The 21,186-nt window shown below is 41.8% G+C and overlaps 1 protein-coding gene across 4 annotated transcripts; it reads right to left on the reverse strand.

The window, feature by feature from the left end:
- Positions 1 to 1,110: 1,110 nt before the first annotated feature.
- On the reverse strand, positions 1,111 to 20,829 carry LOC311020665 (methylated-DNA--protein-cysteine methyltransferase-like). Of its 4 annotated transcripts, none has more exons than XM_084020861.1 (5): positions 20,729 to 20,829; positions 18,157 to 18,305; positions 9,150 to 9,310; positions 4,679 to 4,818; positions 1,111 to 1,898 (listed from the first exon to the last, which is right to left on the reverse strand). In XM_084020861.1, exons 2-5 carry the CDS (start codon positions 18,291 to 18,293, stop codon positions 1,770 to 1,772), a joined length of 567 nt encoding a protein of 188 aa, XP_083876987.1. In that variant the 5' UTR covers positions 18,294 to 18,305; positions 20,729 to 20,829; the 3' UTR covers positions 1,111 to 1,769. The 4 variants fall into 4 exon arrangements, with proteins under 4 accessions (XP_083876987.1, XP_083876989.1, XP_083876988.1 ...); XM_084020863.1 differs by having other exon boundaries at positions 18,157 to 18,302; positions 20,729 to 20,811; XM_084020862.1 differs by having other exon boundaries at positions 20,618 to 20,743.
- Positions 20,830 to 21,186: the final 357 nt, after the last annotated feature.

Below are 21,186 nucleotides of genomic sequence, written 5' to 3' on the forward strand. Positions count from 1 at the left end.
GATTCCTTGGGTACCAAAGCAATTACACGCCCAATTACTGGCAGCATGTTTGAAGCTTTGATGCCGGACTTGTTTTTTTGAAAATCAGCCACAGACCTCTACAGACATCAGTTTCTCTCTGGCTGCTAAATTCATAGCATTCCATAGAATTTACTTAGCCACAAGAAGAAGAAGAAAAAAAAAAAAAAAAGGAGGGTGCTTACAGTGCACTTCAGAGTGCGCCTGGCTTAAATGGGACCCCTTGTGGCTGTGTCACAGCTCCCTTCGTTAGGGGGCTGACTGTAGCCTGTAGTCACCACAGGCATCATTAGCCCTCTGTGAAACCACAGACTGAGTCTCATTCTTCATCTGCCTGTCTGCTGCCTCAACATCTACGCTGCGATGGCGCTCCAACGGCAGAGTAAGTGAGTCCAGCAGCACGGGCGAGACAGCCACACGGAGCTGATAAGGAAACGGATAAGAAATTCAAAAATGCAGGCAAAGTTCAAATGTATTCAGCGAGGGGGCCACTTGAATTGGTTGTGTAAAGGTTAGAGCCGAGGTTATTTTCGGAGGGTGGATTATTAGGCTACCTGGGCTGAACAGAAGGGGAATAACTATGGGCAAGTAAGGGTGACTCTGGGGCTGCACTAGACTGTTAGGAGAATCAAGAATTTAGGGGGGGAAAAGACTAAACTGTCAATGTTACAACGGATCATCGGGAGGAAATGTAGAAAATAAAAAATACAGCACATATTCAATTAAAGCAGCTGCTATTTTTTTAACACACATACACCACGGCTGCCCTCAGCATATGGTCGTTTTGAGAGAGAATAATTTATCCCAAAGGGATTAAACTGGGCTGTGATGAAACTAAAATAACATATAAACATTTTAAGTTACAGATTAAATGTGCAGGATGAATTCAAGGTTGAAATGTTGACTTCTGTTTCCCGTTCTGTACTGCCCTCTAATGGAAAACACTACTCAGAAATAAAAAGAGGAGCTCTGACATCCAGAGCTGCAGCGAGGAGAGAAGACATACAGCATAATTAATCATGAGCTGCACTGAGAGAACTACATGGAATCAATTTTTTAAATGAAGCACAATTAAAATGATGAAAAGGCAGGTTTTGTCATTTGGAGATGTATTTATTTAAACACGTCTAATGCAAACAAAAGTACAGTATATAATGCATAAGACGTCTCCCACTCTAGGTGGATTGCAAGGCGAGAGCAAACAATGAGATCTAAATGAAGACAAAACAAATGCTCCACTACAAAGCTTTGTAGCAGTAAAATTCAGAGCCTTTATCACTGGATGTTGAACAAAGCATTCACTTGGCAGGAAATTAAAAAACCAACGAGAGGTACAAAGACTAATTCTGCTTAGGAAAAAAAAACAACAACAACAACAACAATGCAAGAGACATATTTTTAAGGGAATAATAATTCTTTAGAAAAACCATTCCAGCACTATCTGGCAAACGCAACGGAGACCCACGGGAGCGTATGTTTGTAATTCCTACTGTTCTCTGTTTAAGTTATTTTTGTACATTCTAATTCTGCAACAACTCTGTATCACATTAACTATGCAGCATCTCTATTCTTAGATTTAAAAAAAGGAAGAAAAAAAGAATAAACTGAATATCTACAAGCAGCTCCAGTTGTTCAACAGAGTGTGCCAAGCACGCTAAACTTTATGGCCCTGTTTTGTGTTTAAAAAAATAAATAATCCCGGCCTTGTGTGTGTGTGTGTTGAATGAAGGACAGTTGGTCTCTGTCATGCTTTAGCCTTCCCTATTCTGCCTCTCATGGGTGAGCAGCCATTGTTTGAGATGGTCGCCCTTGCCGCTCATGTACGGCCCACTCTGTCCACTGCTAGAAATGACTCGGTGGCAGGGGATGAGGAGAGGAATCTGGCAAAGGCAGACAGAGAGGAAATTAAACTCTGAAGAAATAAACATGTTGAAGTTCTGCAAATATTACATGCAAACATTTTTACACGCAGAGACACTTTGAAATGTTTGCTTCTACTCTTTTTATTTTTAGAAAGGTGATTGCAAAAAAATGTTAAGCTTTAAAAATATGAATTCCGTAAAGGATCAGTACCGCTACCATTAAAGTATGATGTGTTGGTAAAAATATTTAAAAAACCAACAACAACAGGAATACAGATTGGAGCTTTACTGCTTTCTTATTCTCATGTTGACATTTATTGTCACAGCAGCACACCAGTTGGAGGTGTTGATTGTAGATATGTATTATGTATGAAAGACGCTCTGATTTACCATATAAACGGTGTGACTTAAAAGTAACCACCGTGCAGGAAATATGATTCTGCACTTTTCTTTTTTTTTTTTTCGCTTTTTATGTTCATGCACTGCATGAAAACAAAGTGTCACACCAGAAGTGTCTGGTTTGATCCTGCACAAATCCACATTCAGGGTGATGGCTCAGTCTTTGGGTATAAATGTTTTTTACTCTTTAATAGTGTAAAGCAAAGAAGCAATCAAAAATTAATGGGCAAAAACACCAGCAGGATGAATATTCAATCGAGAGGGTGTCAACATTAAGATCTGATAACCCTGTGATCATTAAAAAGAGGAAGTCGGTGGAGCGTTTACTCTTGTTGCAGACGACTGCCAGGGGGGTCCTGAGTTCTTTGTAAACTAAATGGCTGGAGAAAGATTAAACAAGCAAGCCTAAAACACTTCGATCATTGTGAATTCAGAACAAGAAGAGTGGCAATGGTTGGAATGTATCGCAGCAATTATTCCTTTCAAAATATTCTTAATGGTGCCCTCATTGTCTTCTAGTTAAACTAAGAGCAACAACATCCCAACCGCCGCTGCATAGTGATTATAGTTCTCCAATTCAGCAGAGTTATCCTGACTCGATGGCTGCACCCCGAGTCTTTTAAATAAAAGTTGGACGTGCAGCGTGTTTCAGTTCAAATCCATCATTAAACCCGCTCCCATATCAACAGCAATAAAACTTTCCGAGCCCCAGATTAACCTTGCAGACAGAGAAATACTGCTCGAGTATTCGGATCAATACTGTTCCCCGGGTTTGGAGGGAGAGCAGGGTACCCTCAAGGCCTGCGGATCTGCCTCTTCACTTGGGGGGAAAAGAGCACTACGCCAGGCTTATCAATACTCAAATCCTGGTGAAGAAGAAGTGCCACAGAGAGGCGAGGATCGATTGAGCACACTGAGCTTTTCACAGTTGAAGCCTGAGTGGAGCAGCGCTACTGACAAGTAATTGACACTGACAATCTGACTCTGGATCTGTATCAGGAGCTGAGGGCTCAGGCTCCCAGCCTCCCTGACAAAAGGACGGAAATGTCTGTAAAACACAAGACTGGGAGATATTATACAGTCATCCAAAAGCAACGCCATTGGCTACTGTAACATATAAAGCGTATAAAGAGGCTAGTGCATAGTATTAAAAAATATACAAATGCTATGTGTTTGTGGTATATTTGAATTTATTCTGTTTTTCATGTTCCTTTTTTAAGTATTAAAATGACTTTTCGTCCTACTATAATAACAAAAAGCAGTGTCAGAGGAAAAGCGTGGTGCTGAGATGAGGATGTACACAAGCTGTTTCACTGCACATATGAGGGCGAGCATCTCACTGGCTGCATTTCTGTACGAGCAGCGTTCTCTGGCTCACAGAGCACACCGGTGGTGCCCACAGCACTACATGGGCAGAGCTAAACGGGCTTTGATCAAAGGGTTTGATCAAAAGAAGACACACCACTTGCCCTCTAGCCCTCCATTTTGTACACAGTGGATTCATGGGCAAAATGATGTGGGCCAGGTTTCCTACAAGAATCGGAGATTTGCAGCGGACGTCTACAGTGCAGATTTGAGCGTACAGGAACTCCAGGTGTGGGCTTAAAAAATATGCTGTATGGAGACTTTAACGTCTGTGCTGCTTTTCAGGGGGAGGCGTTTGTTTTTCCGTTTTGCTCATATTGGAACACACCTACAGTTTAAACTATGTATCCTGTATCGCCATCGTTTTATTGGAAAACTAAAGTGGAGTACATTGTTGTAGGCAGTGTTGAAATAAAGCAGATGGACTGAAAATCTATGTTAGCATTATTTATAGATTTTGAGTTACGTGATTATTTGAATATATGTTTAAATGTACCTACAGAATAGAAAACATATCTACATATTAATGTCTTTGTTTCATCATTAATCCATTCACCATTTCATGTAAAATCTCCTAACTATTATATGCAATTACAGCATGACATGACACTTGTTTCTGTGTTTCACATCATCCAAATTACATTAGAATATTAAATAGGAGCAGCAACTAGATTAATCTACCAATTTAGTTTCTAGATGTATCTGAATTTACAAATAAATAAATAAATCACACTATCCAACATTTCAAAACCAAACAATATTGTGCTTGACTTGAGAAAAAAATATATATATATTTCACATTTTAGAAGCGTTTTTGCTTCGAAAAGTGACTCAAATGATTACTAGATTATTAAAATAGCTACTGGTAAAATTCCGTATTTACTACCCGTATATAATTACTAATCAACCATTGACTCAGCTTACAACATGCAGGTTCATCAAGTCATTTAAACTAATACTAAAAATGATGACTTCCCCTATCCGACTTAATAACGTGAGTGAGAGAGTAGCCTGTCAATCAACGGCACACTCACCGGGTTCCTCCTCATGGCCCCTCCCACTGCCCGCACCGCTCTGGGGTTTCCCGCCATCTCGGCGAGGCGCTTGTACGAGACCGTCTCTCCAAACTTCACATCCCTCAGAAGTACCTGCAACACGCGGCTGGTGAACGCGTCTTCGTCACAGAGCGGAGGACAGCGAGGATGAGCGGGAGACAGGCGGAGAAGAACAGAGGAGAGAGGGGAGTTCCTTATTTAATCAGACAGCCGCCTGCGAAGCTGACAACAAGACAACACTTTAGTGCTGATTTTACTCTTTGAAACAAACCGGTGTTTTGAATTTGAATCAAAAGTTGGAGACAGCGCTCCATTTTGATCAACTTAATAGTTCATCATGTCCAAGCAGCCTTTTTCCAAGGGGCTCTGCAGGAATCTCCTTTTTACAATACTCATTAAAACAACTAAATACATAGAAGTCCCTCAATTTGACCTTAGAACTAGTATTAACATGCTACACAAGCTGATGTGAGAAAATTATTTCCATGGCAGAAAAATCTAGGTTATGCTTTGAAAGGTCACAGCTAAAATTAAAAAAGTTCGCTCCTTCATTTAAAAGGATTAAGAGAGGCCAAAAAGACTGCAAATCTGCTCCAGATTTTTAATAATAATAATTTGAATGTTGCACACCATTTGTGGCAGTGGGATGACTTTGAGGTTAATCAGACCAATTTGTCCTTTTAATTGCTTTCTATTCAGAGTAGATTCATTATATCATCTTCACTTAAATGGCGGAATTCTTCAAATCATCTGCAGCTTAACCGACCACATTAACGGCTTTGATTTCATTAGCACTTTAGCGGTAGCATTATCTTTTTTTTTTTCTTTTCTGGATTACCAGGCAGTGACTGAGAGGCATGTTTGTCGAGCTCTGATCGCCTAAGAAAAAGGGAAAACGTGAAGCATCTCGAAAAAACCTTAAGACGTTGATGCAGTTTGCGTAGGAAGATTCCTTTTTTTGGGGGGTGGGGGGCACAGAGAACAAGATGGGGAACAATAGTCTCGTTATCAAGAGGGGGGTAAAATTCTTCTAGTACATACATGTACTCAGTCATGAAAATTCAATTAGTGATCTCCCATTCTCTCTCATTTATATGGTCTAAGAGAGCACATGACAAGTGATCTATGAGAAATCCCTCTAAATTGGCATTGTGTGAAAACATGTCACACCCCTGTCTCTCTTCTACAGAGTGAACATCCTTTGCTCCCCAGGCTCCCTCGCTACCTTATAGTCACTCTCCGCTACACAAAGCCACGCGAACAAGGCAATTTGCCTAAACTGGGGGGAATAAGTGTAAAACCTAAAGGGGATATATTTGATTGATGCGCACCCATGTGAGTTCTTTGTCTTGAACAAGGCCCGTAGGTACTGTTTAATAATTTTTCAGGTAATAATCACGCTGTCAACGAGATGACGGGCTCTTACACAGACAGACTTAATGTTATGAGGTGATAAGATACACCCCTGAAATTTCTTTTATGCATTATTCTCCCTCATAAAGCTCAGATTTGGCCACATGATGTGCGCGGTACGTATTGAGATCGCTTTGTCACTGGTGTGTGGATGACAACTTGCCCAGACAATGGCTGTGGCAAATCCTTGCTGATGCAAATGTTATTGACAAACAAGCAAAGTCGGGCGATTTCGCCTTCAAGCGGACCGAGCAACAAGCTACGGGGCCGTTTACACCTTTTTTTAAACCCCGAGCAGCTGTTTTTCCAGGGAGGATTCACATCTCCAACAGATCTGGACAAAAACAAGTGTCTGTGCTTTCATCTGCTGCTGCAGAGGTTACAGAACTTTGCCCTCATCAGTGCTAGTGACAGAGACTTCATGCGGGTCACTCGAGGTGACCAGCAATGATTTGGAGAGCGGTCCCCTAGCCCCATACTTCATAAAGAGACTAATACGGTGTGTCTGGGGTCAGGACCCTCTTTAGATCTGGGTGCAGTGATGTCAATTGTTTAAATAAAAGTTGAGAGGAAGCACTTACATGTTTACAGACATCCCATAATTATGTCACAGGTCATTACACTACCATGAGGGCTAGGTGATAGGGCCACTGCAGAGGCAGAGACAGATTGATCGAGAGTAAAAATCAAACAGATCCACTGATTATGACGGTATCGACACATATGATCGATCCGCTCATAATTTTATATATGAGAGCAATTCGAAAGGAGAAGCAAAATAACTATAACAATAAACTGAATTCCATCAGCCCGGCTAATGATAGATTTGGGGAGATGACTTCCAGCTGTCAGTCAGCTCATACATGATTGTGACAATGAGAAGACAATAGTGGAAACGCAGCTACCTCATTATCCTTTGTGTCTAATGGGAGGGAAGACTTTGACTCCCAGTCAAAGTGTCTCTCGAGTCTTGAGGGATCCATACTTTTGAAGGCTGACGGGGTGCTGATGATTCTCTGATTATTCGATATTCTGAAAACGTTCATTTCCCTAATTCCTCTCCACATCACAGGGGCGAGTCGTGGTGAGCGTCTCATCTCGGCCTGTGCTGTGCACAGGGGGAGGTTCAGCCTCCTGCAGGAACACAGTCTTTTGGGCTTTGAAGAGCGCCCTTCCCCCCCTTTGCCTGGGCCCCCTCCCTGCATATTCCCCGTGCCGCTTACCGAGACTAAGATCCTCTCGTCTGTTACATATGGATGTATAATTAATGAGATAAGAATATGCATCGTTTTAAGAAGCCGTGATGGTGTCTGTGTTTTTCTGAGGGGGTGAATGCGAGCGCGCACACGCCGTTCCGACCAAACTTGCGTGTGATGTTGCACATGACAATCAGTAAGACAGTATAGAAAACTGCACCTCGCGCCTCCTTTCATGTCACCTCTGTTGCTCAGGTATATGGTGACAGCTAATATGAAAAGTGGCTTGTTTTGTCAGAAATGTGTAAATAAACATGGCAACACTTCAAGTGAAGGTCACAACTCAATATTACATGACAAGTGCTGGGAGAGCGCTGTCGCGTTCAGGTTCTCCCACAAGATAACTGAGCAAACAAAAGTTGGTTGTCACAGATTGTAATGACCTGATTAAACTTGTATTTTTTTTTTTTTTTCACAGGCAAACAGCGGCTGCATGACTAGATCGAGTAGAAATGTGTACAGCGGTATGGCATCCTTAATATTTGTGAATTAACAAGCAAAAAAAAAAACTATTTTCCTCCCTCGAAAGACAAATACTCTTGATGCTCACATTTAACATTTTTATACCGGCATGGCCTATGGTTCTGACTACTGAGAGCAATCCAAGCCTAAACCCTGTATTTACTGAGCCCCAAAACAACAGGCGAGGGAGAGAGGTGGAACACAGCACAATCACCTATTCAGATCAGGTACTAATGAAGAATTCCATCTATCCTGAAATTTAATTAAAACCCCAAAGACTTCAGATGAGATGCGATTTGAAAGAGCCTGGGGCTGGTACACAAGCACTTGGTGGCGAAGGGAATCACACTGAAAGTTGATATCGTAATTGGTCCTGATGTATTTCTGCATTGCCTTTGCGGGAGCGTGGGACTCATAGCTGTATACAGGGTCTCGATGGAGTACCTGCTCATTGAAAATGCCATCACTCAAGCACTGCAGATCTGCATGAAATTAGAGAGCAACTAAGGCCTGATTGCAGGGGAAGGAAGGCACAATTGTTAAATGCATATATTAAGAGTTATTTTTTTTCCCTGTGTAGGTGTGCTTCTGGGTCTAAATGAGCACTTCTGGAAAATCTTTAAGTTAAAATGCAATAAGCGTCTGAGTGCGACAAAGAAATAGACTGTAATTGTTTTGGAAACGCGGCACCAGCACGATAAGTTTTGTGATTTCAAAATGAGTTGTCAGCCTGCGAGTGCCGTTTGTTTCCCCCAAACAAAAAGCGTCAGGGATAATTAATTCCTCGTTTTTTTCCTCGGCGCCCTCAATCATTTCAGCTACCAGTTGAAAAGGACACTAATTGTCAATTTTTTGGGCTTGCTTTCATTTTTACTCGCCCTAGGTGACTGGTCAAGCCAACAATAAGCTCATTCAAACTTTACCACCATTCACATGTTGTCATTGAAAAGAAAAAAAAAAGAAAAAGAAAGAAAAAAAAAAAAGCTTCCTGTCTGAAAATGTCAAGAGTGGAATTCGATCAGTTTCAAAGAATGTGCCAAGAATCATGGAAAAGCTTGCCAAGACTAACACGCGTGGTAAGAGCTGCCACAGATTACTGAACCAAGTTACAGCTCTGTGTTCTGTTCTCTCTCTCCTTTCGCTCACCCACTCACTCGCTGTGCCTTCGCTCTCGCTCTCCCCCTCTCTCTCCCTCTCTCTCAGCCATAAAATACTTCATTATAACACAGTGAGCCAGTGAGTGTAAGTGATGTAACTGACAATTAAGAGTGAAAGCCTGATCCCAGTCATGGCTCTGCAAATATTTATCCATGACAGACCTGCTTGCAGGGCGGGGTGGTGAAAGGCAGGGAGCGGGAGACTCCCAGTGGTCTGCGGCTCACTGAAGTACGCCTGGAGCCATTCGACGCAGCTCTGCAACTCGGGGCTCGTTTCTGCCGGGCTATCGTTGACCACACAGCTCAGGGGGGCCTCGCTGCTCCTGCGAGGGATATAAGACAGGAAGGGGAGTTGAGGTGGGGATCAGAGGAGCAATCATAATAGCCAATTCTTGGTTGAATGGCGCTAAAATATGTCACGAGAGTGTAATAACACGCCACGGGTGACACAGATGCAAAATGGCGTAATTTGCAGAGTGAAAACTAAAGTTGTTAAACGAGACGTGTTTAAAATCTAAATGTCTACATTCTCGCCGCGGCTCCTGTCACCGAGCAGTGACGGACAACAGAGCTGTGAAACGCGGAAAAGTCAAGAAAAATATAAAGACAGTAATCCAAGAAGTAGATGTTTATTTATATGGAGTGCAGCATGATAGAGTATGAAAGAAAACATTGTCGGGTCATAAGGAACGGCGCTAACAGTTTATTTCAAACAACTTCAAGGAAGCAGAACCAGTTTCTGAAAGAAAAAAAAAAGAAAAAGAAAAGAGTTTTCAAAAGTCTTGCAGCTGTTGCGGGGAAAAAAGTTAAGAGCACAGCGTTAACAACAGTTTCAACTCTGCTTGGGTCTAGTTTATAGTTCATGACAAGAATAAATGGATTTTTTTTGGCCAGAGCGGTGCTGGCCAGCAAAAGCGCTGCACTTGGACGCGCATCTTAGCATGAGTAGATGCTTGGAGGAATTTGCCGATGGTTGAGTTGGCATCACTTAACAGCTGAATTTCTCTCCACTGCTGACCACCCCCCAGGTCAATGCAAGCAGACTGACCCATATTTGACACTTAAAGACCCTACTGGGAAGGTCCTCTCTTAGCATGTGCATTACTGCAAAGTGGACCTCAAGCTGTGTTGTGGATCTAAAGCAGGCCGCCAATTCCATTAACTGGTGTACAGGACTTATAAATAAATAATATCACCATTTAAGTGCCCCTTTTTTCAAAATTGGCTTATCCTGTATGGTATTAATAATAGACATTTACTTTGTTAAACACACAGACCGTCTCTCTCCTGCCCGCCCGTAACAACACGGCACTAAAGTGTTTTTACACTTCTGCGGGTCACAGTTTGAGCAACGTTTTATATTGGACATGTGAAGCTGAGGTTTACTGGAGTGTTATGACTGAGCAGGTCAGTTTTCAGGGAAACTGCTCTGCCTGCTAGTTTGCGGCTGTGTGATTAAAATCTCCCGGGTGCCGTTTAACAGTGGGTGTAAATACAGTAAAAGGTGTAAATACTCTCATTTCTAAATAAACCACACAGCAGTTTATAGTTGAGTGGTGAAAACTCGGAAACCCACCGGCAGGTCCTGTGCTGAGACCCGCTCAAACAATGGCCATGGCTCATGGCAATCTCTGTCGGCATGGGTGAGTGCCCAGCCAGCCCCTACTTGTCATTGTCTCTCCTTTCTATCCCTCCCTCCCCTCCCTCCCCCCTGCTCTCCCTCCTCATTTCCCCTCTCTATTTCTCTATCCTCCCACCCCAGCTCTTTTGGCTCCCCACCACCTTCACCCCCAGACATACACCCACCATCCCCCCACTTCTCTCTCTCTCTCTCTCTCTCTCTCTCTCTCTCTCATAGGATCTTCAGGCCACTGTTCCCTCTCTACACCCCTCCACCACCATCACCACCACCACCCTTCCCCTCCACCCCCAGCGCGCCTCCTCCCACCACCGCCTCCTCTACCCCTCCACAGCCCCTCTTTCTCTCTGAGAGGATGTTCCAGCCGCTGCACACTGACAGCTCGGGGATATTGTGTGTGGAAATGTTCCTGTTGGACCCGCAGGCCCTTACAATCTACCGGACAAAGGCTAGAGCACCTTTGCTTAAGGCTCGGCACCTTTGACCTCCAGCTCACACTTCAGACTTGTCACCGTGGCTAATTTTCCCTTCTCCCCTCAGCCCTCCGCTATGGATGCGCCGGCTTCAAAAGGTGTTTTGAGTGATACAACATTGACAGTGGTAAAAGTTAATGCAATGCAGTACATGTTATGGGCGGTAAACAACCGCCGAAATAAATAAATAAAAGTGGAACAACATCAGTTGAGCTGAAGTCTGTCACCTCCAGGTGCAGTGGGGGATTGTATTTTAAAGAGCATGCGGGCAGTGGAGATGTAGCTTCATGCGCTGGCAACATTTTCCAGTCACTTGGAAATGAATTACAAATCAAGGAGCATCACATGATCTTTATGGTGTCCGGACTGGCACGTTAGAAACTCGGCAACTTCAAATGAGGGATTAGAGATGTGTGTTAAATGTATGGCTTGCTGGAAAGGAACTCTCAAAGGAGGAGCGACCTTTATATCGTCTTAAAGTGCCTGCTGTTCCCTGTATAAAAACCCAGAATTAAAATTAGGGAGATCAGATACAGTATTTAAATAACTGTGCCTAACAAGGGTGTTTAAGTTTGAATATATGGTTTTAATTTTTGCAGAATGGTTACTTATTATCTTTTAACTGGTTAAAATCCTATTTTTCTTCAATGCCCTTCAAGCGTACTATTTCATCGCAAGTAAAGAAATATGAAACTAATTCCAAACTAGCCAGGATCTGCTGCACTAAAAGGAATATTTCCCTTGACAGAAGATTGTGATTTGAGAAAATTTCTAATATTGTGCTCCTGTCACAATCAATTTCCAATTACCATAAATCATTGCCACGTAAAGTGGGAGTCATTTGAAGTTCTACCTATTTTCCGACTCTAATATAAAGGAATGAATTGAGCATTTATAAAATGTTGGGAGGTTATTTCACTCATCCTGGATGAAACAATCAAAGGAGACAAAAGGAACAAAGGCAGAATAGCGGACATTATATTTGTCCACCTCCTTTGGCATATTCTGTATACATCTGTAGTTGGACAAGACTTCAGTCAGACTTTTTCTATCAGCTGCAGACGTAAGAATGAAACAGGTTAACCACAGGATCTAATTGAAAGGAATCTGGCGAAGGGTGTAATGGTATATTGCACAAAAAGGGGAAAAACTCAGAACTCATGCCTCCATCCTGTGAAGCGTGATGGCGCTCATCCCGACTCGATCGGCTGTCACTTTTGACACAGCCTGCCAGAGTTCTCCTTCACCGATCATGGGTAACATGGCGGGTCAGAGGATGAAATAGAAAAGGCCAAGAGCAGTCCAATATTTTCCTCAGCCTTATAGCTGCAGATACTTAACTCAGAGACGTCAAAGACTCAAGAGAGCATGAAAAAAGCCTAAAATGACTGTCTAAAAAGGGAAAAAAATACAGCATGTCTCTATGAATGTCAAGATCCTGATGGTCTCTGAGCCAAAGGCTGTGATACAATTGTAAGCCACTTGCTCAATGCGGCTCGTTCAACCATTTGAAGATCATTCAGATGCCTATCTATCTACTGCAGCACTAAAGTCGAGAGCTTTTGGAGCGGTTAGCTGTAAGGAATGCTTCCTATTCTGTTCGGGGGGGGGGGGGACGTTTTGTGCTCCACCGTTTCAAAATAAAAACAACTGGGCCGGATAAACGGCTCTCTAGATATCCAACAACTCTTATTAGCGGATGTCCACCGAAGAGGCCGCGGCACTCAATCCAATACATTAAGGTGGTGGTAAAATACTGCGGAGTCGGCAACAAAGCACACAACAATTAGGTCTTCTCCCAACTGGCTAGCCACAGGAGTCAGTGAAGGCATGTATTACTAGAGCCTTAACTCTTACTCCATTATGTAGTGTATCCACACACCCCGAAGCAGCAATGTTTATCTACAACAGACTACTGAGCAGTTTCAAATAGTGTTTTTAGCCTCTATTCTCAAGTGCCATAGTAAGAGATTCCAATTACCCGAATGGTAAGGAGCCAGTGAGGGAGGCATAAAGTACATTAGGGATCCCCTGTAACTGCAGGGACCTTTTAGAGCCTCAACTGAAGAGGGCCGAGAGACTGGAGGGACAGTGACCCTGCATGGATAGCCTCTGTCAAAATTTGACCACGTCAAGCACAAAGGCATTATGGGAATCCAGTGTCACCAAGTCCTAATTACTGTCTGTGTTCAGAGCAAATTACTGCCTTGTTCCTCTGATTAGCGAGGAGGCTAATCTTCACCTGTGTACGCCAGCACTGCTGAGGGCCCTTGAGTGTTAGCGCTTCGTCTTCTGTAATTTATTTTTAAATCAGTGCCCGCTCCCAGGAGTTTTGAGTGTTTTGTTGTGAACCGCTTACCATGATCCCCACCACCGCCCCCTCACCCCTAAATCCTTGACTAAATCCTTGTTTGGTGCCGCAGGAAGATAAGCAAGAACAACACTTGGGCATAATTGACTCGTACTCCTCTCCAAGATGTCAGAGCGGAATCATCTCTCTGCATATTGCCTCAGTATGTCGCACACTGTGCACTTCTGCATGTTGCAGATATAGAATCCAATCAAGTTCTAAAACAAACCAGCGCATGCCGGAAAAACTTCCCGGTCGACAGCAGGGAAGAAAAAAAAAAAAAAAAAAAAGCTGCAGGAGCTGCTTTTAGCCGCATCTCTACAGTGAAGGATAACTCTCACTCGGCTGTCCTCACCCTAGAGCTTCTGCTTTAGAAACCACAACATTTGCAGATTTTCATCTGAGTGAATGTCAGTGTCTCGTCTGCGTGGGGCGGTTTACAGGTAGTGTGTTACACAGGTGTTGGTTTACACAGGAAATGGCACATGCAGCCTGATTGGGACGGTCCCGAGAGATTAAGGCATAAACGCAGAGCACAGATGGGTCCAAGGGCCAGTGGGAGCAGCACCTTAATGAATACGCAGCTGAGTACTACACTTCACAACATGCAAAACAATATTCTAAGGCCGCGGTAAAAAATAGAACAAAAAATGATCTGAATATCATCACACGATGAATTATTCATGCCATTTCTAAAGGGACCACGTCGAAAAGTCTCTCCCCTGCTTTATTGATGATTTCATTCAATATCTCAGCAGATCACTGTTTGTATGACGGCGCATTTTAGTTACAAATGCAAGCAGTTTATTTACCACACAGTCGTGTCTATGTATCCTGCAAAAATAATAATTGAAATTTAATAAAAGTATGTGTCAGACTTAATACAAGAGAGAGAGAGAAAGAGACAGAGAGGAGGAGAAAGAAATTATAATGGGGAAAAAAAAGGAAAAAGATGTTGATATGGTTCCTGGTGTGTGAGCATATCATGTAAACAGGCCTCAAACAGGGAACACATTTACCACGCCGCTATTCAGTGTGAACCAGGACATTGATTCACAACACTACATGAGTGTGAGAAAAACGATAAATGCATCACCTCAGATATTTCACACTAGCGTTGGTAGTGTGTAAAAGCTGTTGTGACAGCTTGGGTATTAGGGCTAGATAGATGGAAAATGTCTGGCTGCTTATGAATGCCAATGTGACTGAGGTGACGGGTTTGACACAAAAACACTCCACCTCAGAACAATTAGGCTGTTCTCAGGCCCCATCCAGTGTTGTCAGTGATAATGGAAAGCTGTGAGGATAACTGGTGATAAATAGACTTTAACACCCTCCTCCTTAAGACCAATGCAGTCCTGCAGTCCTCTCATATGCTTAACTAATCATGAGCATGGCCGGCAAAATTCATACAAAAGACTAATTACTGTTGTACTTCACTTCAGTCTCAAAGGCCTCTTATATAAGGACTTGGGGGTTCTCTTGCCTCTTTTCTCCTCTTGATGGGTATTTTTTTACAAGTGCTAGACAAAAGCATTTAAAAATTGGTGATTGCTTTCATCCGCTTTAATTACATTCAGAAATGGCATTTCTGCCACATAATACACCCCTATTGTTTCAGAATTATCTGGCTTGGGGAGTAAAATCTACAATATTTGACGATGCTCCGGCGCTAAATCGCCTCTTGAAATTGAAATATGCAGCTGAAATACAAAATAAAACGCCAGCCTTTGCTGCTGATATACTGGAAGCTCCTTGGCTTTCTGCAGAATGCTATTATTATGCATATCCAGGTAGAAAGTTAATTAACCCAAAGCTTAAGCTAATTATGGTAGCAGAATGCTATCAACCAAACGCTTTCAGTCAGACAGCTGTCCAGAATTTCATTTGCTAATCATTTGTCTTTTGCCGGAGCATATGGTACATTTCCCCACTATCACAGCAACAACAAACAGATGAAAATCATTAACTAAAAACAATGTGCAATGTGAAAAATCAGACACAGATTTATAAGGCTTTGTGTCAGAGAGAAAAGGCGGATTTATGGCCTGGGAAGTATAATGATAATTTTTGGTTTTAGCCACTTAGGATTTTAGGCAGACCACGTGACTCATGTGTGCTGGGAATTCAGATGCACAAATATATTGTTTATATCTATATGCAAATGAGACTGAGAATGTTTATCCGTGTAAAATTAATTACAATTTTCTATAGGAGCATATGCAAAAGGCTTGTTCTTAACAATTTTTAGCTCCTAGCCCATTTTGTGCCTGTTTTTTCCGACATCATATTTTTATGTTGTTAAAAGTAGAAATCCCTCAGCTCAGAATTAAATCAATTATTTTCCAAGAAATGCTTCATGCATTATGTTTTTTTTCGCCTTTCTTCATAAAACACATCATGCTGGCTGTTAAAGGGTGATTGATATCAGCATTGCCTCGCGACATTATCAGGCAATAAAGGCTACTCAGGTTCTAATGCAACATGTCATACACAGGCTCCTGTAGTACATTTCTATTGAGGACCTCACAAGCTAAATTGCTTTTTTTTTTTCCTGCTCCCCCACATCTCAGCCAGCTTGACAGACAAATTGATCAAAGCATTGTAAAATAATATGCTCACAAAATGTCTCGGGGCAGGAGTCCAGCCCTTTTTTTTCATTTTTCACCCTAATAAAAAAGTACTCTATGATTTCCTCTATATTATGTGTCTGTGCTCTGTATGAAAGAGGCAAGAAGCATCATATTTCAGATAATAGTAATCTCCTGTAAACAAAATACGTATCATTTTTCTGTGAACGCCGAGGCCATGCTAAAAACTAAAAGGGTGGAAAAAGCTGGTTAACAGGGAGACTGGTGCGTAGGGCCCCAACAGGGGTTGTTGAGATGTAATGAATTTGTTCATCTGATGGTGCCTTCAGGGCTGTCGTTAGACTGGCAGAGGAGGTTGATTTTAGGAAATGTTCCTAAGATCAGTTAGGAAGCAAAAGGGGCTTGAGACGTTTCTATTAGAAAGAGCTGACGGTCATGGTGTGTAAGCAATACTTCAAGGGCGTTTATGTAGCTATAATGGCATTTATCAATAACTATCTATCAATGCCACATATGCTTTTGTTGCTGCACCAGCTGTTCAACACCAACCAATTGTGAATTCTGGGAAAAAAAAAAAAAAAAAAAAAAAACAGAAAGCAAACACAGTCGTATAAACCTACAAAGCTACGACTTTCACAAATATAGAACTGTAGGTTCGACTTCAGGTTATGCATAGTTATCTATTTCCCTTATCCAAAATATATTCTTAGAGATCATTTATCACACTGACTTCATAAGCCTGTACCACACCACATACAAAGCTGGAGAGAGCCTTGTTTAGTATGTCATAAATAAATCAATGGAAATGGCTGATTTGAACTATTACTGCTACAGGCGGGCTTTTGTGAGATCTACATGTAAAGCCGGTTGCAAAGATAAGCCTATATTTTGTCATTTTATCTCGCCTCCCTTAATGCCTGTTTACATCGAGTTACTCCATATATCTGCGGTGGCTCTGGTTCCCCCCGTCCTACGACAATAACAGTCGCATTCAACCGGTCGCGATCAAATCTAAACATTTGGTTTAACGATTTCTTGCTCACACCTTTGAGAACATACAGACGGGGATGATCGAAGCATCACTTATGACCGACATAGCAAATGATATTAAACTGAGAAATGATCTAGTGATGCGAATCATTAAATTCATTTGCATATTCCTACTGAACCCGAACACACAAATTAAACCCTGTTCACAAGGAGACGGAGAAAAAGGTGCCTGTGCATGGTTACAGGACATCTTCCATAATCAAAATTCCATATTATTAATTTTCTCACTTCAACTCATTAACAACAAGTGGAATGTTTTTACTGCTTGATGAATTTTAGGAAATAGCAGACAGTTGAGAAGGAAACACGTGTTGAGGTATAATATACAAGGTTATTAATGGGTTTCCATAAATTAGAATTTGAACATACATTTTCAAAAGGATAACGTCCTATCCGGCTGCATTTGGAAATGGTTTAATTTCCCAAACCATTCAAGTTTATCAAATGCGAATATGTGATACATGGATATTTAATTTCAATCTAATCAAAACTAATCTGAGATGTAGGATGTGGACCTGTAAAAATAAGGAATAAGTACTTATTAACGCTGAGTTTAATCAGTTTCAATCGCTCCAGTAAGACTGTCAACATTCTAACAATTTTGAGGGATGGGCAGGGCATGAAATGGAATCACATATTACATTTCTGAGTGTCGCTTGACACTCGGAACTACTGCATGCGACTCGGAGGGGAAAATAAATAAACAGGAGCCAACAGTCCATGCTCCCCATGGCCTCTGCTGACCCTACAGACATCAGCTCTAATCAACTCCCCTGTGGGTAATAAACAAGTTATTTTCCTGAAATTTCAAATATACTGCGGGAAGAATCACAACCACATGCCATCAGAAATCTAATTTCGAGCCCAACTGTATTCTAGTGCCCCTCATATTTCTAGTGCCTGCTCATATTTGCCCAACTTTCTCCGGGATATTTCTTGTGGGATCTACAAAAATGCCCTGCTTCCAATGAGGAATGGTGGCACTCCATCACAGGAGTGGATTCTGTCCGCCTGTAAATTTCACACCTTTGTTTATCACGTCACCAGCCCGGCTGTTGTACAGTACCTTTCAGCAGGTGCGACATCCATTAGGATCTGGATGGTGTGCACACCATTCTCACATCCGCTGACTTGGATCGTCCCCAGGGGGCTCAGCAATGAGATGGTCTTCTGAGTGCACTGGCTCTCCCTCTGCTTCTTCATCTCGCTGCCCTGCTAAGGAAGCACAAATTACACCCTGTTCATTGACATATTCATGTGGCAACTTTCACAATTTCCCACACACATTTGCATTGAATGATCTATTGAAAACCTAGCGGGCCACCAACGGATGATGACTTACATATGTGAACACCTAGCCTCCAAACAATGTCATGATGTGACTTGATCCCGACATTACTATCCAATATTTCTTTTGTGCATGGAAAAGAATACGCCTATCTAACCAATAAATCGCCCATTTTTTCCCCTCTTTCTGTTCTATATATCACATAAATGAGAAAAACAATGCAGTCTGTTCCCTTGTCTGGTGGGGGATTCCCAAGATAGCTCGACATTATTTTCAATCCGTCATTTTTGGTTGATGGTCGGGATGTTTTTCTAGCATTAAATTTGTTCCTTAGGGTGCAACTCCGATGGGATTCTGGTTTCCAGCCCTTAACAACAGCAAAAACGTGCAGCTTTTCTGACGACTGAGATGGATACTGGCAATAACCAGACAGCAGTTCCTTTTTTATTTTTACTTTGAGGGAAGGAGAGATGATTGACTATGTTATATGTGAGTTTTTGAGAGATGGGGGTTATAATAAATAAAGGTCACATTGATTGTAAGAGTTTCAACCAAGGAAACCTTTCCTTCCTGGAACCTTGATCTGAAAAGTGTCTAAAGGGTACAAATACAATATCTCTCTCTCGCTCGCTTTCATTTTTAATAGTGCACGTAATTCACATCTATATATTTCAACTGATGTTTTTGTTGTGCGATGTGCTGCAACCTATCATTATTTTCACTATTGATTATTCTACTGATTATTGTCTTGGGCAACAAACAAATTTAGTCCATAAGATGTCGGAAAATAGTGAAAAATGTCCATCGCAGTTTTCCAGAATCCAATGTGACATTTTCACAATTATTGTATTTTCCTGTCAAACAGTACATTTAGTTTACAAATATATGAAACAGAGAAAAGTAGCAAATGCTCAAACTTGAGAAGCTGTAGCCAAAGAATAACTGCAGTTTCAAAATGTATTTGAAACGTGTAATACTTACTAGATGCAGTGTTGCAGGATACTTACATAATCAAGCAAGAAAAAAACTAAATAGAGCTAAAACAATTAGCCAATTAATTGCAACCAGAAACTATTCTGATAATCAATTAATAATTTTTCTTTATTTAGCAAAGATACTAAACATTCTCTAGTTCCAGCTTCTCAGATGCTGCTTTTCTTTGTCTTGTGTGATAGCAAAGTGCATTTCGGTGGCTGTTTGGGCTGTTAGACAAAAAGAAAAAAAAATTGAAGATGTCATCTAGAGCTTTAGGAAAATGTGAAGGATATTTTAACTATTTTCTGACATTTACACTAATCTATAATTCAAATAGCCTAATATTTGTTGCAAACCTAAAACAATGAATATATGAAAACACAGCATTGCTCAACCCAGCCTGTACTTTTAATATAAGAACAGATAGAAACCCATATATATTTTTAGATTAAGCAAAGGTTATGTGATAAAAAAAAAAAAGTAGTCATGCATTTACAGTATTTCATTTAGACTTTGTTGCCCCCCCCCCCCCCCCCCCCCTCTTCACACACACACCACCAACACATCTGTCATGGTATGCGATCACAAATGCGTCTGCTTCAACTTTCTTGTTTCTACTCTTGCAGCTCTCACTGTATTCATCGGGGGTTTGCCTGAACTGACAATAAAGGCGAGAATTTTCCGAGCCAAACAATGGTACAGTGCACTTTGGATAAGCGCTGGAAACACTGCCTGCCATTTAGCAAAAGCTGCTAATAGACTCATAGATAGAATAATGGACTTTAGCAATAATGGCCTCGGCTAATAGTCTACGCTGATTAAAATAATGCTATCATGTTTTGTGCCGTTTTCGGTGCGATGCACTGGTCTAAGTGACTACTTTATTGTTGGAGATGTTTACCCAGCTCTTCGCGGTGAGGAACAGCAAAAAGCAACGAGCAGCTTGTGTTGTTTAAAAAAAAAAAAACAGCATCACTGGCAGCAAACCTCGTGCTCGTCAATCATTTGACTCGTTTCTCATTAGGCTAGTTCCTGGTCAAAGCTGCGTTATTAATTGAGCAGAAAGCGCGCTGTGACTGCGCAAACGCAACACGTGTCGTCATTGTAAGATTATTATTTTTTTATTAAGATTGAGGAACTTCAAGCCGACACGTTAGCAACGCTTGACGCAGTTGTTTGAGTGCGTGGGGGTCATAAAACTGTTTGAAACACAAAATGTCGACATGATAAATAAAGTTTTTGCCATTGGAAGGCACGGACTCACTCAAAAGATAGCCGCCGGTGGCGTGAGTGTAAACGGATAACATTTGAACTGCAGGTTATGTCAGACTTCGTCAGGGTAACTTTAACACCGTAAATTAGCTCTGCAGCTTACAGTGAAGCCTCTTCAGCATCCAGTACGGCGTCACGACACGCGCTTCTCCTTCGTCTTCCTGCAAAACAAACGTTCACGGAAATGGTCTTCCTGTGTCTCCCGCGTGGTCGAGCTGGCCAATCACGAGAGGCAAAAGTCAACCCTCGCTCTGTGATTGGCCGGTATGACGTCTCCGCTCCTCCCCGCCCCCCCCTGCCAAGGACGGACACAGAAGGCTTGTCTAATAGGTCTCAAATTGGGATTTGGGGTCCTTCAGGGGGTCCCCAGCACACCGAAGACTAGTAATGGTAGTGATTTAGATATTTCATTTGCTTGATATTTTTACAGCAGGGGAAAAAAACATGAGAATGCATATTTTGAACATTAATGTCAAACACTGTTATCTTTACACTTATAGCTGAGACATTTATACCAATTCTGTATCTCCCGTGACAGTGAGGTCTTCAGGGTCCCAGGCA

This window comes from Eutrigla gurnardus (assembly GCF_963514095.1).
Source record: "Eutrigla gurnardus genome assembly, chromosome: 11".
NCBI classification, from domain to species: Eukaryota; Metazoa; Chordata; class Actinopteri; order Perciformes; family Triglidae; genus Eutrigla; species Eutrigla gurnardus.